The sequence below is a fragment of the Podarcis pityusensis genome, assembly GCF_964106645.2.
Source record: "Podarcis pityusensis genome assembly, chromosome: 1".
Classification (NCBI taxonomy): Eukaryota; Metazoa; Chordata; class Lepidosauria; order Squamata; family Lacertidae; genus Podarcis; species Podarcis pityusensis.
Genome location: NC_138028.1, coordinates 108,133,507 through 108,155,038, shown reverse-complemented (window position 1 = coordinate 108,155,038; position 21,532 = coordinate 108,133,507). Strand labels below are relative to the sequence as shown.

The window sequence follows — 21,532 nt, the reverse complement described above, 5'->3', positions numbered from 1 at the left end:
TTACAAATATGTTCACCCCTTTCCTCAGCCTCCCTGGGCCCTGAACTAAGAGGTACAAAGAGCACATGGCAGCCTTTTGAACACATAAATAACGTTGTCAGATCTGGCCTGCATGCTGTTCTGAACAATAACTATGCCCCTACAGATGGCGTAAGGGAAGGTCCAATAGACACAGGGACCTGAGAGTGAATATTAATGTGTGTGAGCACATCTGTGAAAACAGAGAAGAAGGAACCCCCTAGCATTGCACTACACTCAGAGATGTTGATGGAGTAGCCTGGGGATAGTCACAGAATGCACATCTGCATAAACTGCCCAAGTGTAACATCCAATATTCAAAGGTTCATAACTTTAGAAAACTTAACAGATGCTCAAGCATTTTCCCACCTCAATGATGTATTTGTTTTTTCTATGCACTAACTTTCCTCCAACTGTTTCCTATGTTGGAGAATAGGGAACAGGGTGCAGAAGAGATCATTTGTCTTTAATACAAGAGGAAGGAGCCGTTATGGCACTCCCTTCTTTTTTTTTTAAATGATATTTATTAAAGTTTCAAAGAAAAGATTACATAAATAAAAAGAGGGGGGGGGAGAGAAAGAAATAAAAAAGAAAAAAATACAAAATACAGAAAAAAGATAAAAAACACTTAAAAAACACATCAATCTTTCCATGCCTTACATTTCCTTACATTTCATTTCCTTGCTTCCCTGACCTCCTCACACCTCCCTTTTTTGTGTTCCAGTTCTATTAGTTAATTCAGCAATTCCTTTCCCTCTTTGTTTTTATCTTAATCCTTTAACTTAATATATTATAACTTTGGATTTTCACCTGTTAACAATCCATTTTTACATACACCTTTATAACATTGCTGCTAAAACCACTTAACTTCATTCTGACATCATTCTAACATTCATTAATTTTGCAGTATTTCTGTAAATAGTCTTTAAATTTCTTCCAATCTTCTTCCACCGACTCTTCTCCCTGGTCTCGGATTCTGCCAGTCATTTCCGCCAGTTCCATATAGTCCATCACCTTCATCTGCCATTCTTCCAGAGTGGGTAAATCTTGTGTCTTCCAATACTTTGCAATAAGTATTCTTGCTGCTGTTGTGGCTATGGCACTCCCTTCTTATGTCTAATATATCAGAAAAAAATATCCCCAAATTTCTAGACAGCATGATAAGTTTGGGATGTGGAATGCCAACCATGTAAAGTCAGAACATTTTACTGCTACAAAAAATGGAGTTAAAGTTGAATTTATTGCCCTATGATACACTAGAGGGCACTCCTCCAAACACACTAATATATATTTATTCATTTGCATGTAGATCTCCTAGCAGTTGTGTTACCTTTTGTTATCTCTTTGGGAAACCCATCATATTAAATAAATGTATGCTGATATAGACAAGAGTTAGTAATGTTTAATAGACTGTCAGTTGTATTATAACTTGGCAAGCATTATAGCCAGAGGTGGTGAACCTGCTCCTCCCAGATATGGTTGGACTCCAGCTGATCGGCCACAGGTGGCGGTAGGAGGGTTATAGTCCACCAACACCTGGTGAGCTTGAGGTTCCCCAACCCACCTTAGAAAATAATTAAAGGCAGCACCAAACATGTCCAGTGGAAATTACCTGTTAACTAGAAAACATATGGCAGGTTATTTATCCAGGATACCTATCAGATTCCATTGGTACTTGAATTATTTCCAGTCTGTCAAACTATATTTTGGCCAACCTACGAATGGCAGCTATACCTCAACTTCATCCCTGTTCCATTTAAATGAGCTATGCATGCATGAAAAAGTTAGGATATTAGAATTTTCCACGATTTCATATCGTTTCATATAGATGGAGCAATATATTGGAAGCTGTTCCTCCAGCAGACACTGGGCAGGAAGAGGAAGCATATCCCAAGCAGTATTAGAACACATATTAGATACATAGAATTCCATCCATCCACTGCCGCTGTGCTGGTTGGCTTGCCCAAGTATGAGTGGAGGGTATTTAGGCTCATGATATCGGTAGTGATGAGTTACATAGCTTCTTCTGTATAGCCAAGCAGCCCTCTGTGCCTTAGCTGTTAACTGTTATTCAAGGACGCATTGAGCATATCCTATCGTCCTTCCCATAACTCTTTAGAAGCAGCAAATAGTAACAACATCGCGTCTCCCCATACCCAATCTCTTCCTAGATCTTTTCCTTTCCACTTTTATTTGATATTTGGATTATCTCCCCCCCCCCCCCCTTGATACAACAGTCTTCCAGGCATATAGAACAAGGCTTATCAGTTTCACCTTAGACAGAAGATGTGAAACTGATAAAACATCACAGCAAGGTATCTTTCCTCTGGCCTGTTTCTTACTCCATGGAGATTTGATATGGTATTTTATGAGATGAAGACAGGAACACAAAGGAGCAAAAATGCAGCTCATGTATACTCTGTGGAATTGTGTAGATAAAGCCTTAGAAAAATTATTGCATTGTAAGTGGTATGTACTAGTCGCAATCCAATGCAGAGGGTGAAATCCAGTGAAATCCATTCTCAGAACAGCTTTTGATCAAGTGGAAGCATCTGCGGACATTAGAGAAGGGGAACTGGTTTTCCCTGATTTTCCCTGCAATCCTTTCCACACAGTTCTGGATGGTCCTCCAGCCCTCTGGAGCAGTTTTTAAGTGGCTGTTGTTTTATGCTATGTATAAAGTATATTGGTGCTTAAAACACACTTTAAAAAAACTCTTTGTGCCATACATTGTTATCTGTATGCACCAATACATACAGCAGCAGAAAGTGCGAAATAAGAGAAAATCTCATCCCCTTCTCTTACAATAACAGATAACATCTGCTGGACCAAAAGCCATTCCACAAGCAGAACAGCAGTGGTGGGTTTCACCCAGAGTCAAGCAAACTTATATCAATGTATTTCAATACAATATGCATGTTAACATTAGACCATGAAATTAGCACTTTTAGCTGCTTAACCTCAGGGACCTAAAAGATGCCCCTCTCTGCAGCACAGATATTATAGTAAATCATTAGTCCACAAAAGAATATTCTGAAAAGTAGCAATTGCAGAGGGTACTGAAAACATCATGACAGTCATTTATGTATTTATAAAATGATCTCATGTCTGAACCTTTTCTATGCAAACAAAAGTACAAAAATCACATTTGTCTTCCATAGAAACTGACTCAGATGTCTAATATTCTTTCTTGAACATAAATAAAAGGAGAACTCATTATATTTTATCTATGTTGGCTATTCAGACATTTATTTCCTATTAATCAGGCTGAACATTAACTCTAGTTGACTGACTCTTTTTATAACAGACAGAATGTTGTTAAGTAGGAATGATTCAGCAGCTATGTTGACGTAGGAAATCAGTCTAAGGAGCAAGACAGCATAACCCAGACTGCCTTCTAGTGCTGACGGCATTCAAAATGCCTGCAACCTGGCAGTCCATGAATTTGGCACATGGTGCCAGATCACTGAAGTGCCTAAGTAATGAAATTTTGCTGATGTGTGTGTAGCAAAAAAAAAAAAACCTTCCACAAGAGGTATTTCCATTTTTACTTTGCAAAAGTAATGAGTATCTTGGCATCAACAGCTTCAAAATTTGGGGGCAGTGTGAGCTGCTCTGTCAGGTCTTGCCAGTCGCACTATGGGAATTCAACAGAATTACTGGTATGTAATATATGACCTGGTATGTAATATATTTCATCAGGTGTACACATCAGGTGTACATTTTGGTGGGCATGGCTTGGCCAAAATAGCCTCATGGTCCAAATGGAAAGGCCTGGTGGGACTTATTAGCAGGGGGAGCTCTCCACCCCTGCTTTATGGCTACTAGCAACCACAGCCAGCCACCCCGAGACATCCAGGCATGCCCTCTACCACTGCAGCACCACCCAAGAATTTCAAGTGTATGCTGGAGTGAAAGTTCAGGATGCTGGAAAACCAGCCAAATGAACAGACAACGGCATGTGCAATAGTGCCTGTTGCCCCACCCCTCTGTAAATGACACAGAAATGATTGATATCTTTCTTTGAGGGTGAAAAAGAAATAATTTATTATTTATACCCCACCCATCTGGCTGGGCTTTCCCAGCCACTCTGGGCGGCTTCCAACAAAATATTAAAATACTGTAATACATCAAACATTAAAAGCTTCCCTAAACAGGGCTGCCTTCAGATGTCTTCTAAAAGTCTGGTAGTTGTTCTCTTTGACATCTGGTGGGAGGGCGTCAAACTTCCACTACCGAGAAGGCCCTCTGCCTGGTTCGCTGTAACTTGGCTTCTCACAGTGAGGGAACCGTCAGAAGGCCCTCGGCACTGGACCTCAATGTCCGGGTAGAATGATGGGGGTGGAGATGCTCCTTCAGATATACTGGACTGAGGTTACTATAAAATCCAAAGTCATTATCCTTATTTGTGTGTATAAATTAGCAGGCTTAGTGATCATTATAAAGGCATATATCTTGAGACAGAAGCCTGGCCACAAAAATGCAACCATGTACTGTAAGTCAGTCAAGACTTAAAATTCCTGATCTCTTTTACATAGGAAACAGGTGGATAAAGGCTTTAGCTTTTTGTGCCTTACTGAGTCAGAAACCTGGGAAAGAATTAATCGGTCAAAGGTTTTTGTTCTTGAAGAAACTGCAGCTGTTGTGGGGTGTAACTGTTCACCCACATAGTGGTTTGGGCTGAATTGCTTTCCATTGACTGAACTGGAAGTGCACTAGACCAGAACATCAGGTGCCAGAAATGATCAAATTAAAATATTTCATACTTATGGCACTGACCCATCTTTTGAGCTCCTCTCTCCTTCCATTCCCACCCACCAGCCTCTACCCCATGCCATGCTTTGCATGTCTCCACTTTATCCCTTATGAATTCCGCAAAGTCAATTAGTACAATATTGGTGTCACAGAGGAATTCACTTAAAAAGCTTCTCTGTGCCAGGGACAATAGGCAGCATTCCATATGGCATCTACCCAGGCCAGATCGGGAGGGTGGGGGTGTTAAAAGAGGGGCACATGCTGCAGACAGCAGATCCTCCAAGTGTCCCTATTTTCCAGGGACAGTCATGGATTTACAGAAGCCATCCCAGTTTCTGATTTGATCCCGGAGTGTTTTCCTTAGGGCGTCCCTATTTTCATTGGAGAAATACTGGAGGGTATGGTGGCAGCAGGTGAGGGGTGGCAGCAAACAGCAAACTACCTCCTCCCTTTTTCATACCTGTAGCAATGCAGAAGTGAGTCCTTTTGAAATGGGCTTCTTTAGAGGGTTTGTACTCTGCTCAGGGGTTGGGGAGGAAAGGAACAGCTAGCTAGGACAGGAAGGTGCGCAGGGAGGAGCAGAGTTGCCAAAGAGAGCAGCAGCAGAAAAAAAAATCAGCCAGCAAAGTGACACAGATATTTATGGAAATCCCCAACTTGTGATTCCCAGCAACTAGTATACTGATGCATACCACCGTCAACAGTGGAGATAGAATACAGTGGTCACTGAAGGTCTTAAACTCCCTGAATTTATCCGATTCTCTTTTGAAAGCCACATGGAAGCTTTTCCAGAGGCTTCCACTGGGCACCCTGAACATGCAAACAATACACCTATTATAGCCACTTTCCTGTTACCACACTGGATACTTCCGCTCTGTTTACAGGTAGGTAGCCGTGTTGGTCTGCTGTAGTCAAAACAAAATAAACAAATTCCTTCCAGTAGCACCGTGGAGACCAACTAGGTTTGTTATTGGTATGAGCTTCCGTGTGCATGTATCTGAAGAAGTGTGCATGCACACGAAAGCTCATACCAATAACAAACTTAGTTGGTCTCTAAGGTGCTACTGGAAGGATTTTTTTTATTTTGCTCTGTTCTGTGTTTGTGTACTTGCTGCAGCTCTCATTTTTGGGAGCAGTGAACTACTACTCTGTCAGCTACTTTTCAGCAGCTGACCAGTATTTCCCATCGAGTCTTATATCACTTCCTTCTGCCTCAGAGAGAAATAATCAGTTGTGCACTTTTTCTTATAACAACCAGCTTTCAACTTTTTTTTAGTGCAGCTAATTCTCAACAATTGAGAAAAGACAGCAGCCAAAAGGGGGGCAGCCAAATAGCATTATTTTAAGTACCAAACAATGCAAAACACAACGTTGTTACATTCTGGTATGGCAAAGGCCCTTTTTGTCAAGCTATTAATTTGTACTTGATCTCTGGGCAAGCAGGGGAAGGCAGCTATTAAGGCAAGAATGATTTCAGCTACCTGAGGAATCTTTTTAAAGACAACAATAAACGAAACCTAGGAAATCCCCTGGCTAGACCTACCAGCTTTAGGAATGTTCGTCACATTGCCTGGAGCACACAAAGTAGCACGAAGAACATGCCAGACAAATATAATATTGTCTGTGCTTTCCACTGCATTAAGAGATGTGTCATAAACACCCAGGTGACCTACCTAGCCATGTGCTTGAGCATATTTGTCCAAAGAGCAAACCAAAGAACTTTAAAAACAGCAACATTTTGCTTCATACAAGAGGAAAAGATATTAATATGCTGTTGTTTATAACTGGAAGTTTTACAAAGCAAAGAAACCAGCACCTGCAGTGGTGGAGTAGCTGAAAATGAAATAAGAGGTTGAAAAGAAAAGATCCGTTGTAATTTCTTCATGATAGACAACCCCAGCATGCTGTGGTCCTGATTATATATATATATATATATATATATATATATATATATATGAATGAGAAAATAAATAACTTCACTGACAGCACATCAAGGACTTTCTTTTTAAAACTGGGACTTGCAAAAACAGAGAATCAGTCTTGGTGAGTTATAGTATTATTGTCACCCTACATGAATGTGGTTACCAGTGCTGATTCCTGATCATTGATACCAGTTTGGACATCACCCTTGAAGAAAATAGTCCTTTTCAGATGCTATAGGGATGTGCTACAGGACGCAATAGCCATCGTTTGGCACTGTGGGGACAAGAAGACCCAAAGGGAATTGGTCCTCTTCCTACCTCCCTTCACATATTGTGATCCAAGAGTCAGCAGAAGCCTGCGCAAGGCCTTCGACTTGTGCATTGGGGCTTCCTCCCTCTCCTGCCCACATATGACCTCTTCACACACACCCAAAATTTGGCCCTGAGTGGGTCAGGAAACGCGCGCCCCCCGGACAATGCATGGGGGTTGAGGGGGGGTTGTAATATACAATTACTGATTGTCATGAATTGACAGCACAACAGGGAGGAGAAAGAGGATCCCATTGAGAGGTGTAGCTGGGACTGGGACACACTGAGGCAAGATGGGGATGGGGAAGGAGAGGTTGGTGTAGGAAGGACTCGTGATGTGATATGTTAATTTGTGTCTGTACAGAAATTCAGCACTCATGCTATCTATCTAACCAAATAATCAAGGCTCAAGAACTAATTTCTCCCTTCACCCCATTATTTTAGTCACTGTGCAAACCTAAAGAGTCTATCCTGACATTTACACATTGTATAATGAAAATAATGTATTATTTCTTAAACCCTTTCCAATTTTTAGGATTCTTTCACTAACAAAAAATTAAAAATGAAAGCCGGCAGGAGAGAGTTTATTTGTACCCTTCTTTCTTTTAGAATTGGATTCACCATTCTTGTCTCCATTACTTCCTTTAGCAATGTTTGAAAAGCCATTCCAAGGTCATGAAGTCTTAGTCAAGCATAATGTATAAAAGGTGCTTGAACATCACGAGATTGTGTAAGTCATGCCTGTAAAATCCAAAGTTTGAATTTCTAAAACTTCAAAGGCCACAGTGTAATATTTTTGCCTGCCAAATAGTTATGTTACCAGGAGATGGCAGCACTTTATATATAAACACAACCTGTATATCAAGCTGTTTTCTAAAACAACATAAGGAGGACTCTTCTCTGCCGTTCATCCAGCAGTGCTTCAGTGTCCCAGGTGTCCAGGATGGAGCAGTGTGTTGGGTGGCCAAAAGAAACAGTGCATCAGAGCACTGGAAAAGACTAGAGCAACTATACAAGGGCAAACTCCCCAAGCTCTACACCAGGAGTGAGGAACTTTTTATTTAATCTAGCCTTGCTGGCCACCTGTCAATCACCTGGCATCACAATGACATCAGCAGAAAAGGGGGGGAAACAATGACATCAGCAGATAGGGCACTTTGATGTTCCAAAATTAACTGATGTGCTGTGGAGCCAAAACCTGGTTTTTGCAGGCATCAGTTGCACGAGCAATTTAACCATGGAGAACTCACTAGCACAGCTGATCTAGTAGACTTTTGTTCTACTTTCCATCAGCACTTTAAGACTCCTGATTGTGCATCTCTCCCTGCTCCACACGTATGACCACGTATGACCATCAGGTGTGGGGCAGGCATACATGGCTTGACAAAAATGGCCTTGTGGGCCAAATTTGGCCTGAAAGCCTGAGATTCACCACCCATACCCTAAACTGCTGCTAAATATGAGTCTTTCTGCCACTTGGAGAAGTTATACTGTCGGCAAATCCTTTTCTTTTACTGTAAGCCCATGCATGGCAATTTAATCTCCTCATTTTTTCGTGAAACAGTTCTTGTACGAAAACCTGCCATTTACCAGAATAGAGTAAATCCTTTAAAAATCTATCATTTATGTGGTAGTTACTGAGATTTCTGTATGATGACTGTTTCACACATGCAAATATATGTGAAATATAATTTTTATTTTATTAGAGTTGAAAGGCAGGATATAAATATTTTAAAATACATGATTCAATTGCTTAAGTTCTTTACTAGCTTGAAATTCATATACTGTAATTCTTAGGTGTATGTACACATTAAGAAAATAATAATAATACAATAGAAAGAAACACTGGAACACAGTATTCTCACAGGCAGGAGAGTCATTTTCCTCTCTACCCTTTATGAGTGAGCCCCATGCCTTTCATATGTGGGCACAAATGGCCCCAGAAGGATTAGGTGGAACTAACAGCACCCACAGGTCAGTGAAGTACTCCTTAGGACTGCACATGACAAGTACATGTCTGCCTGTGGTTTAGTGAGTCTACACTTTGCGCTGGCAGGTTTGCTATACGCTGATAACATTCAATAATTCCTCCCCTCTTTGTCTTTACCAAGCCTTGTAATCTCCTGTCCAGTGATCTAGCTACCCACAACTCATGCACTAATATGTGCTACTTGATTAAATCTGAATCCAACCATAAGTGCTGGTGGCTTTCAGCTCTTGTCATGCTTAAGGAGTGTTGCTGAATGATGAACTTCAAGGAGCCACTTCCTAGTCCTGAAATCCTGTGAATTACATTGCCACTCTAGGGAGGCTTACTCAATAGGACTTATTTCTGAGTAAGCATGTATCTTATTACACTGCACATCATATGATACATACGTTCAAACAGTCATTATTTTCGCATCCCTGACCCTGGTCACCCACTGCCCTGTTTCTCCTTATTTGTGCAATTGAAGAATGTCATATTCACATTTTAGGGCAAGTTGTCAGGAGTTGACATTATCCTCGGTATAAACTCCCTCCCATCTAGAGAACCCAACTGGGATCTGGGAAGAGAATAACTGGCAGGTAATGGATGCCTCTTGCCTCTCTTAATGTATTTATTTATTTATTATATCTATCTAGCTCCCTTCCTCCCAAAGGAGCTCAAGATGATATGCAACATAGTTCATTAACAAACATCAACAACACTTCCATGCTGACCCACAAACACCCACCTACAGTTCTTTGCTCTCCTATGGTTGCTCCTCTTTATTGTTGAGGGCGCATAGTAGTGTGTACGGGGTAAAGGGAAGTAAATTGGTACATGCTTCTGATTTGGATTGGGGCACTATGACTTCCTTTTCTTCAGAACTGATGTGGACAGATTAAGCATGCATATAACATAAAATGTAAGTAGTGCACAGCCTGTCATTCCACACACCGTAGCTTCTGAGGAATATTTTTGAACTGTCAATAACCTGCTGCAGAACAGTTACACACACACACACACACACACACAAAACACCCTAATATATTATTTCTCTAAGCAAAATAGCAAATGCCCTTCTGACTTTTAAATCAGTAGAAGACAAGCTGCCACTTCCTGCCAAGGTCGTGGGTTTGATCGCCACGCAGGCCACCTGCATATTCCTGCATTGCAGAGGGTTCAGCTTCAACTACAGAAACCTCTGGGTCCAACTCTATGATTCCATGATTTTGAAGCCATTGTACCGTGACTCATATATGTAAACTAGAAACGCTCTTCAGTTTGCTTGCTTACTTTCTTGCTCCCCCCCCCCCCCGCCCCCTGCTTCTTTCCCCTTATGATTACTCAGCTTGTGTTTACCGAGGGTGAGGACGTGATTCTTCAATCTGAATATGGCATGTCACTGCACCTCGCTACAAGCAGCCTAGGGAAACATTTGAGAGACGTTGTGAGTCACATTTCCTCCAACAGTCATCTTTAGGACTTGTGGAGTAAACTCCCTTGCATATAAAGCTATTAACTCTTGAAATCAAAACTATGTTGGTAACTGGACAGGGGCAGAGTTCAGAGGGAGCTGCAACTGGGGTCAACCTTAAGGGTGGGTGACTCCGTCAATGTGAGTTTCTTGTTTTTCCAGGCTTCCACATTTCCACGTCAGTTTGTGATTTTATTTTTAGTCCTTCTGGAAATTCAGCAACATTTTTGTTCACCATTTCCACATATAGGCACGTTTTATCCTATTTTGGTACCCATTAGTTGGCTGGGAACCTGCACTTCAAAATTCAGAGAGATGCCGATTTTGAAGGATGTATGTATTTCAGTTCTCTTATTGTTTTGGAATGTGCAAATTAGATAAGTTTGCCTTTCACTTGTAAATGAATCAGATTTCTCTCTTCTCCCGAGTCAGCACCCAGTTGTCTGTGGTGGGTCTGTATTATAGCCAGCCTAAGACTCTTTGCTGCCTGAGGAGGAGTAAATAGCACTCCATCCCCTCCAGTCAAGGCATACAGCACCCGAGCCTAGCCAAGTCTGAACCAGTAAATTCCACATGCATCGCTCCATCACCCTGGCAGCACAAAGACAACAATAATATATTAAATAACTATCTTCTGCCCTTTCATGACATCCAGCTCAGGGCTGCCTTAGGTAGGCTTAGCTCTGTTCCACAACAGAAAAGTTGCCTCTACACATAATATATTCAGCTATTCAAAAATTAGCCACTTATTTACCTTCCTGGCCTGAAAGCTTTGCTGTTGTTTTTTAACAGACTCTTTCTTTCTTTCTTTCTTTCTTTCTTTCTTTCTTTCTTTCTTTCTTTCCTGGTCAGATGTCAATCCCATTTGCATGTCTGGCTATTTTCTTTTGCCAGTGAAGAGCGATGTGAAATTTGTCCCCTTTTCTGCTCCATTTCTTCTCTTCTATACTCCCTGCCACTTCCTCTCAGGGAATCAAAAGAACCCATAGTATTCGCAGCAGTGGAATGTATTTATTTATTCATTTGATTATTTAGCCATTTTTGAACTGTCCCTTCACCAAAAACGTTCACAGGGCACTTAATTTTTTTAAAAAGCAAGAAAGTAATTGTAAAGATATAGCCCACATTTAAGAAAAATATTGAAGCAATTCTCATAATGACCGCTCCCCGCTTAAAACGGGGGGCGCCCTTTGCATGGACGCGCGCAGCCCCTAGATCTGGAGCGGCTCCATCAGCATAGGCTTGGCTTTGCCTTCCTTCAGGTGGGATACCTGGAGGTCTCCGCCTACCTCAGTCAGTTGTCCAATCCCACCTGGGAGAAGCGTTGCCAAGGAGACCAGGCCAGGTAGGGGAGGGATTACCTGCCCACACAATAGAGGGAGGATCTTACCTGGGAATCCTCACTTGGCTCCAGAGCTTCTCCCACCCTACCCACCCTCAGTTAATGTCTTATTTTGCAGGTTAACTTTTCTTCACAGGTTTTGCAGGTTAACTTTTCTTCACAGGTATGCGGGCGTTGCTACGTTAAGGTCGCTGTTAAAGGGCCGGAAAGGAATTTCCCTGCACTGGCAGGTTTCGCCTTTCCCGTAGCAAAACGTCACAACTTTGGCGGTATCAGGCCTTGGGAGGAATCCTTTAGTCCATCTTGCTCTTTGCGGCAGCGATACCAGGGTTCCCCGTTAAAGGGGTTTCTGAAGGGAGCATTTGACCGTACGCCGAAAGGTCGTCATTGCTCTCCCCTGCGGCGGTGTAACGGGGGCGGCTATCTCTACTTGAACATATGTTCTCCAGAGCCGGCCCATCCCCCCCCACACACACACTGGATAACCCTGATGCTCCCTAGGTCCCCGGCTGGGGACTGGGGAGGGAGAACGCCCAATGCCTGAGCCAAGGTCTACCCACATTTGAAATTTAATAAAGTTGTGGCCAATTTAATCCCATAGCACGTTGTCTTGAGTCGTTATTCCACATGACGGGGGGGACCGCTTGGGATCTGGGGACTCCGCCTGTCCACGCAAATTACACAAATGGCATAATTAAAAACACAGTGGCCAAGTAGATCCTGAGGAAAAACCACAAGCATGACTTGAGTACAAGAGCACTCTCCCCTCCTGTGGTTTCCAGCAAATGGTATTCAGAAACATTACTGCCTCCAACTGTGGAGGCAGAACATAGCCATCATGACTAGTAGCCTTCAAAAGCTCTCTCCTCCATGAATTTGTCTAATCCTCCTTTAACTCCATCTAGGTATATGGCCACCACTGTTTCCTGTGAGTACAAATTCCATTGTTAAACAATGTGCTTCACGATGGAGAACTTTCCTTTATCTGTCTGGAATCTTCTGATTTTCAGCTTCATTGGATGCCCATGAGTTCTAGTGTTGGGAGGGAGGAGATTTCTCTATCCACTTTCTCCATGCCATGAATAATTTTAATTGCAAATTGGTTTGTTTGTTTTTTATGGTAAAGTGCATTGCGAGTCATAAGTTGGGTATAAATATAGCCAATGATGAAAGCATGAGTGAATGAATGCTTAGCAGGAGTACCATAGAAAGGAAATGGCTTGCAGTGAAAGGGATTTTCCTCCCAAATGATCCACTGAGTGTCCTGACTCCTACTCATGCCTAATCAGATAAATTCAGGCTCTTAATGCAGGGAAGAGTAGTTATCCTCTGAAGGGCATAGCTCTCCCCATTCAGGTAACAGGTGAGTCAAGGCCTCTAGCCTGGGAAAGGGGACATATATAGCAATGTAATAAAGCAGCTGATTGGAGCTTAATGATGGGGGGGGTGAGCTAAAATAGCAGGGATATTGTTTCAGATGTCAATTGGGGATGAGACAAAGGTTTTCAGGAAGTTGTGCTTCAGCAAAATCTAAAATCCTGCTCTTTGATTCGTTCAGGGGCGTATTTAAAGTGTGTGAGAGTGAAAGAGAGCACATTTTTGTTTCATATAGTCAGCGCTTTTTTTCTAAAAAAAAATGTTTAGGGGTACCCTCATTTTCTTACTCATATTGAAATACTGCCCCTCAATGAGGCCAAACTTAAATTCACAAAATGTTTAGGGGTATGCGTACCCCCAGGGGAAAAGCACTGCATATAGTTATCGTGAGATGTTAAGCAAATAGACTTGTGCTTTTGATGTGCTTAGCACACCAAACAGGCCCCAAAATCCCCATAATGTGAGGAATATGCTAGTCTGCCACACACAAAAATATCTTGTGTGGCCCAATAGTACTGCTCCCACAGAGGGTGCCTTGCCCTCTCCTCACCAGTGTATCTGCACAATGTACTGCTCAGGCTTTGCTCATCTGTTTGGGGGTAATTTCATCTCTCTGCCAAGTATGATGGGAGCATACGTAGCTCTTCTGAGGCATTACCTCACCTCAAAAGAGACTGTCTGCTGTGCATCTTCTAATTAACAATGACAACCAGAATACCAGCATGCAGAAACAGAAAAGGGTAGTCTCCTTAGATGCAATGTTGTGCTTGCCTCAGGCAGCAGATGCTGTGGGGAGGGGCAGTGGCAAGGTGTTGGAGGACACAGCTGTGTGTGCCCCACAACTTGCCTTGCTTACCCCTAAACTAGCCTGCTGTCCTCAGTTGCAGCAGAAGACACTGGCAGTGTATTAAAGTAAGATTTAAATGCCAGTTCAGTCAGCTTCTGAACACAGTATGTAGGGGTGTCATCCTGTCCTTTGCCTCAGGCAGCAAAATGTCCTGGGCCAGATAATTATTACAAGGAGGCACTCTAAATGTGAATGTTTTCAGCTGTAAGAGTAAAGTGTGCCCTAGGTTTCCCATTTCTATTTTCTGTTTCAGAAAACAGTGCCCCTCGGTTATCAGAAAAGTGGGGATATTTTATTTATTTATTAAAAAAAAATGTATACCACTATTTCACAGAAAAATATAAAAGCGGTTTACAATATTGCATAAAATCAAACTGTAAAATCCACCTGAAAAAATGAAATCAGAATTGAAATCAAACATCAGTTAATTATTGTAGAAAGATGTGTTCTTAGTTCCTGCATAGACTTGGCAGAATAAAAATGTTTTCATAATAATATTAATAATAACAATTTATTATTTATACACCGCCCATCTGGCTGGGTTTCCCCAGCCACTCTGGTTGGCTCCCAACAGAATATTAAAAACACGATAAAACATCAAACATTAATGCAGGTGTTTAGAGGTTGAAATAGAAGGCGCTTGCTGAATCTCTCTTAGCAGAGTATTCCACAATACTGGGCCAATGACATTAAAGGCTTGGTTTCTTGTTGTCAAATGAGCCTCTCAAACAGGGGCAACCCTGTGATAACCCTATGAACGATATGGAAAATTCAGAGATTCTAAATGCATAGTGACTGCTGCGGTCAAATGAACAGAAAGTCTAAACTATAAATGCAGAGAACCCTCCATTTGGTTGGTTATAGCTTTATCCAAAGCAGAAAAGAGTAGATGCTCTGGCACAGCTCTAGCAACAGACACACAACACATGCTGTGTGGTTTATTGGAAAGCTTTTTTTAAAGCGTGAAAAATTGGAGACGGTAAGACGCTCCTTTGCTAGGAACTGCCACTCCTCTCTGTGGGTTGGATTACAAGATTGATTGAAACTATTTTGCAAACAGTATGCCACATATATTCAGCAATGATGCAAATGTTGCCCCCAAGTGATACTTTCAATTTATACGTTATATGGAATGTCAGGAGGGATAAAGTTTTATCAGTTGTCAAAAATTAAATGGAGATTTCCTGATAAATAATAGTTTTCCCAACAACGTGAAACTTGACATTTCTTGCTGCTTCCCTAAGTCAGAAGGGCATGGCACTAGGAGAAGCAGTACATGAGAGTGGGGCAGGGGACGTCAGTGAGCTTATTGTATAAGCAAGACAGCAAAACTGAACTCAAAAGATCATTTCAAATTCACCTTTATATGCACAAAATATGTTTTTTTGTCCAGGCCAAAATTGTGCAGTCAATTTCCAGATAAAAATCCATCAATCAACCACATGACCTTGGCCTATGCACGTAGGATGCTATGCATATAGGTCTCTTCAAAGATCTATGGACAGCAGAGATAAGTCTAGTGCACCTGCTCCATGCACAGGGCCAAATTAGGCCTTTCCAGTATTGCGTAACCCAGCCCTTTCATGTCTTAATCTGCATAAATTGAATGCACTGAGAGATGACTAAAATGGAATCTACTTATTCACTCTTACACTTGACCAAAGGTCTGTAAATGGTTCACATGGAAGGTCCTTTCACAGGTCAAGTAGAAGGTATGATTCCTCTCTTTCTCAGGGACACTGACAGAGGGCTATACTTATACCAGGCCCCAGACACTTAGCTTTCATTTAAATAAATAAAAAAAGTCAATTGAACATTTCTAACAAAAGTTAGACAGCAAATTGTGGAGGCAATTCTAAAGCTTCAGCATGTGACAGGTAGCACCATAGCTAAGGACACTTAATCACTGTTTTTAAGCAATCAGAGGAAGAAATGCTGACTATCTCTCCTGGGGAGGGCTTCCAGTTCAGCATGGGGATGGGAAAAGGAGAAGCTTGTTGTTGCTGTTAGCCTGACACTGGACAGACTGGATTATGTTAGTTTAAGTACTTTCTTTCATGTCCACATTGTTTCATTCATTCCCAAAGTATGCTTTCTTTACAGAATAAAACAGGTGGGTGGGGGCACATGTCATTATGACACATGTTGGCTAGGTGGGCTGCCCCAACTACCTGTCAGAATCCATGCAAAACATTCTTTGAAGCAGCATCCCCTATCCTTTAAACATTGCTTGAGCAATGTTAAAAGGAGCAGTTGCTGCTTCAAAGAGCACTTTTGCAAAGAGCTTTAAGACAGCTCCCATGTTCCCATCTGGGCCTTCTCAATGCTTGAAAAACCTTTAAAGGGGAGGCTGTTTCAAAGAGTGATTTGCAAAGGGCTTTAATACAGCATCCCTCCTCTGTCTGCGATTCCAAAGGTCTGAGACTCCCACAACATCAATAGTAAAACATTTTTAAAAGCAATTTGTGAACAGCTAATACATTCTATGAACAGTGATCTCAGTGACTCAGGAACAGTGTCTTTCAGCCATCAAATGCCTGGGTAAATAGAAAGGTTTTTTAATTATGCATGACAGTCAATAATGAGAGGCAGCTGCACCTCACTATGGAAGGCATTCCACAAACAGGGAACAGCCACTGAAAAGGCCCTGTCATGAGCCAATACCTACCATGCAGCCCAGAGTGGCCTCACCACCACCAAGGCGTCACCTGCCGATCAAAGGGTGTGAGATAGTTGATACTGGTGAGCGTGCACACAAAATGGCACAAGAGTTGATTTCCCATGCTGCTTGTGTGAATATGTAAATCTCATAAATATGTGAGAGGAGTCTTTCCCAGCCAAAAAAGGTCTGTCTCAGCCATGCAGAGAGAAACCTCCACACACACACAAAATCCCACTGATGTAAAATAGCTCCTATGCTGCTTGATGTCCCTGACATCAAGGGCCTTAGCCAACCAACATTTTTAGTAAGCTTAGTGATTATATTTCAAAATGTATTCCAGCAAGCTGACATTCAGATGTGTCTCATAATAGTTTTTACTTTTTAGCCACACACATTTGCTTTTGCTCTTTTTATCCTTTTAATGCAAAGTTCAACATTCTCTGCAAATTTAATCACAACTTCCAACATTGCTGGTTAGGATTACACAGCGGTGACATATACTTTTTTCCCTTTTTAGAACTGGTTTTACAAGGTTCATATCCAACAAGGAAGTTGAGGAAAAAATGGGATTTATACACCTCCACTCCAGGTATTTTACCCAAATTATTCTACCATTCAGTTAACATAGGGAACATGTTTGAAAAACGATATTGGGCCTTTATATCAACTCTAAAGGCACTATATTCCAACATTCATGGGTTCCTAATGAGCTCTGTAAGGCTAAGTGTGTGGATTAAAAACAGCAACCAGGAACTCAGGACTGTACCTGTATGAATTCCCCCACCTTCTTCTGACTATATACCTGTCTTCCTTATAAGGGAAACAAGGAAGTAAGATAAAGAATTCCATAACCATGCTGATAGCCCTTAGGCACAGCTTGCAGTTCACCTATCCAGGTGGCACACTGTATTGTTGCCTTGTTTATGTTAATGTAGTATTCTGGTAACTGAGAATATTTCTTCTAAAACCTGCCTGGACTGGAGTTCTCAATCTTCAAGTTCTCATAAAGTTTCTGCACTGGGCTCATTACGCTGGACATAATTAATTAATTTTGATATGTTTTGTATGTGCAGCCAGATCTGAAAGCGAATGGGGATTGAATTGCTTTGCCTTTTTTTCCTATTCCTGCAAAGAATTAACTATGTACAAGGTAAGGCTCACAGGTGATGTATTAACTTTTGGAAAAATGTCCTATCCTGCTCTTTTAGAAACTTTTTTTAAACGAGTATACTAGTCCTGTTATGCATGCAGCTTTCCACTTGACTATCATGTAGCTGTTTTGAACTGAGTTTCGTTCCTGTTACCGAGGCTATGTATGGAATGTAATCCTAAGGACTGCTTAATTTTACAAATGAATAGTGTGAGAATTTACACTGCATCTGTGATTCTGTTATGTTTTATAGAACCTAATACATTTTAAACTTACAGCACAAATAAATATCCAGAAAAGTAGCAGCAGTAGAAAATGTCTGGTGCACAAAGAGCCGATGATCCAGCTGAATCAGGAATGATAGAGATCAAGTACATGAAACACAATGACTGATTCATACAAAAAATTTTTTTTACAAATCTTTCTTTTTGCCAGTTGTCACCTTGGGAAAAGCTGGATATTCATTTCAGTCAAGACTGTGCTTCAACGTAATTTTGTTTTATAATGACTTCAATTTCACGGCACTTTTTGGTCACCGTTTTGAATATCGAAAGACATTCAGTTCAAAGGGTGGAAAGGGTACACTGGCAGGCTGTGTTTGGTGAAGTTGGAACAATACCCAGAACATTTTGTTATCTGCCATAATTATGCTGTGTTCTGATCTATTATATTTCCTTGATTTTTATATGCAGGGAATTGTAATCCAGGGAGTGCAGTGAACTGTAAAGAGTGTTTGCTTTCTGGACCGCATTGTGGATGGTGCTTTCAAGAGGTAAAGTGAATTATCTGAAATATTTTAAAGAAACACCAGTACTTGAAGTTGGTATGAAAAGAGTCTGTCCAACTCTCTGCTCTGATTCTAATCCTGCCCTGAGGGAAGAAATTCAGAAGCTGAATCAAAAGATTTATTTCAGAACCTAAGGGCTTGAGCACACCCAGTAAAATATTTGACTTATTTTTAAGTAGCTCGTCCCCAGCCCTAAACCCTAATCTACCACACAAACTAGGTTGTTTAAATTCCCCTTCATTTCAAAAAATAGTCTGATGTGTGGCATAGAGAGCTGCTGCTTGAGAAACACAAATCCAAAGCATTTATTAGATTTCTAGCAAAAAGAGGCCTTGTGTATTAATAGCATAGAAAAGTGTTTTCCTAAGGATTGCTCAGTGTATACATTTTCTGAGATTTTGCAGAATTTTTGGCAAAAAAGAAATGTGGTGACGGAAACAGAGAGATGGATAAATGACATGAAGCAAAGGCCCATTGGTAAGAAGATATAACACAAATCTATCTGGAAGGGAAAGGGAACTATGTTTCAGAACCCACCTAAAGAAAAAATGTGTAGATCTAGTAAGAGCAATCCATGGGCAGAAACAGGATTGACCCGAAACTCTTCATTGACAGACAGGGGGCAAATGCCCCCTTAAGGCAAGGTGCTTAGTACTCATGGCTAGCCAAGTCATTTTGGTGCTTAAAGAAAAAAAACCAAAAAGTCCACTCCACCCTGCTCCTGGCAGTAAATAATAATAATAATAATAATAATAATAATAATAATGCACTTACTTAGAAACTGTCATTCAAGGCCAAAGGTACTAATTTTCTGCAATTCTGAGCATGTACAATTCCGCATAGAACTCGATATGTGGCACAATATTTGCATTCCTCACAAACTCAGCTTTTGCTTCCAAAGAAAAAGAGGAGTGCAATTATTATTATTATTATTTAATTGAAAGAAAATGGTTGACCTTTCATGACCTCCCTCACTATGCCTAATGATAGGGCCGGCCAAGGCAAAAAATACGCTTTGAATTTGTTCTTGGAGAAAAAATTTCCACACACTGCAACAACTACATGAAAAGATCTACTGAGTGGCCCCTCTAGACTCTTAATGTACAGTCTGCATGTTTTCAAATGCCTGTCCACAGTTAAGAGAACTTGAACCTCAGTCATGGACCAGCCACAGCTAAAAATTTTACAGTGTAATTCAATATGTAGCAGCTCAAAAGTATATCTCGTTGAGTTCAGTGGAGCTTACTGCTTGGCAAATGGGTATAGGATTATAACCTTAAAGTGCTGTCTACTTTGATGGGGAGATTTGGCCATGTGGTTAACATTCAGGCATCAAAATCAAAAGGAACTGAATGTGCTTAACGTAGACTGAATTGCACTCCTCCTTTTCTTTGGAAGCAAAAGCTGAGTTTGTGAGGAATGCAAATATTGTGCCACATATCGAGTTCTATGCGGAATTGTACATGCTCAGAATTGCAGAAAATTAGTACCTTTGGCCTTGAATGGCAGTTTCTAAGTAACTGCATCAGGCATTATTTTCACAACATATACAGTACTTAGAGAAAACAGTCTGTGAAACTATTTCTTGTATTCAGAAGTTTCCAATGAAGAAATTATGTTCTACTGTGCATCAATGTTCCATTGTCTGGATTTTCTTGGAATATCCCAAACCTTTATATTTTTGTTTGTTCCTGAAAGTGAACTAAAATATCCACTTTCAGAATACTCCTCCTTTTGTATGGGATGGCATTCTGAGAAAGAACTAGAAACCTCATTGATTAAGCAAAGAGAGGGGAGAAGCAGCATATCAGTTCCTCAGTTTCTTCTATACAGCATTTCAAACTTTTAAAACTGCCAGTGGTTTTTTAAAAAAATCTGTACAACTATGCGTAAACAAATGCTACAGGTACATGTGCATAAAATTAGCATTTAAGCATACACAAATGCTGAATTTTCATGAAAATGCTTTTTAAAAGCAGATAATTGCAAATTGTTGTGGCGGGGTACAGAACTGAATTTAAGATTGGGAAAATGAAAACAGAGGGAAACCAGAATTAACAGGTTCATCCATCTCTAATCCAACTAGACCAATGCTTTTCCCCCTCAAAAAATGCATGTAAATTGTTAACGGTCTTGGCAGACCACTTAATTATTTTTCCGCCTGTTGTAGTTCACTGTGTTAGATGCTATTTGATTTTTAAGTGTACCTCAATGGCTTCTTTTATTTATTGCACTGGAATTTATTGGATTACATTTTGCATTTCATAGAACTTGAATTGTCATGAAATATAAAAAGCAATAAAAATGTTTAAAAAAATAAATAAAAAGCCTGCTTGGTTTGGAAAAACATTGGAATCAGTCCAGTCAAGTGCAGATTCAGCGATGTTTGTAAAGGAGCCTCCCTGGATTCAACAAAGCTTTCCCAGGCACAACACAAGTGTAGGCAATGGAAGTCTCATCTGAAACATTTGCTTTGTGTTGAATATCAAGCCTGAGGAATAGTTGTGTGAATAGCTGGTGACTTTTAGTTAATCCCAAAAAAGACACTAAACTATTGTTTTTGTTTGCATTTTTTTTTCTTATCGTTTTTTCTTATCGTTTTCTTCTATTGTATTGCCTTTCCTTTTCCTTTTTCTTTTTTCCCCCTACCTCTTTTTTTTTTTGTCTACAATCACCAGCACAGACTGTTGGCTAAAAATATTGAGTCTAAGCATCCTTAAAATATGGGCTGACGTGGTAATGCATCTTTCTTTTTTTGAAAAGTCAGCAGATTCAGAGTGTTTTTCTGGAGATGATCATTTGCTTTTGTCTCTAAGCATTTCATAGCAGTAGGTGATTTTTATATATACTGATTTGGCTGTGAAAGCTTGGTTGCCAAATTAAAAATAAGCCAACATCCCCTTTGAATATATTAATAAAC

General features: G+C 40.7%; 1 protein-coding gene across 2 annotated transcripts in view; it reads left to right on the top strand.

The window, feature by feature from the left end:
- The window catches only part of ITGB6 (integrin subunit beta 6), a 67,538-nt gene that overhangs the window by 12,248 nt on the left and 33,758 nt on the right, over positions 1-21,532 (top strand). The window contains exons 3-5 of one of the 2 annotated variants that reach the window (XM_081006727.1): positions 17,193-17,264; positions 17,749-17,825; positions 18,518-18,597. In XM_081006727.1, coding sequence (XP_080862853.1) covers positions 17,765-17,825; positions 18,518-18,597 — 141 coding nt within the window. In that variant the 5' untranslated portion in view covers positions 17,193-17,264; positions 17,749-17,764. The remainder of the gene's footprint in view (positions 1-17,192; positions 17,265-17,748; positions 17,826-18,517; positions 18,598-21,532) is intronic. The other variant, XM_081006728.1, reaches the window with a different exon arrangement.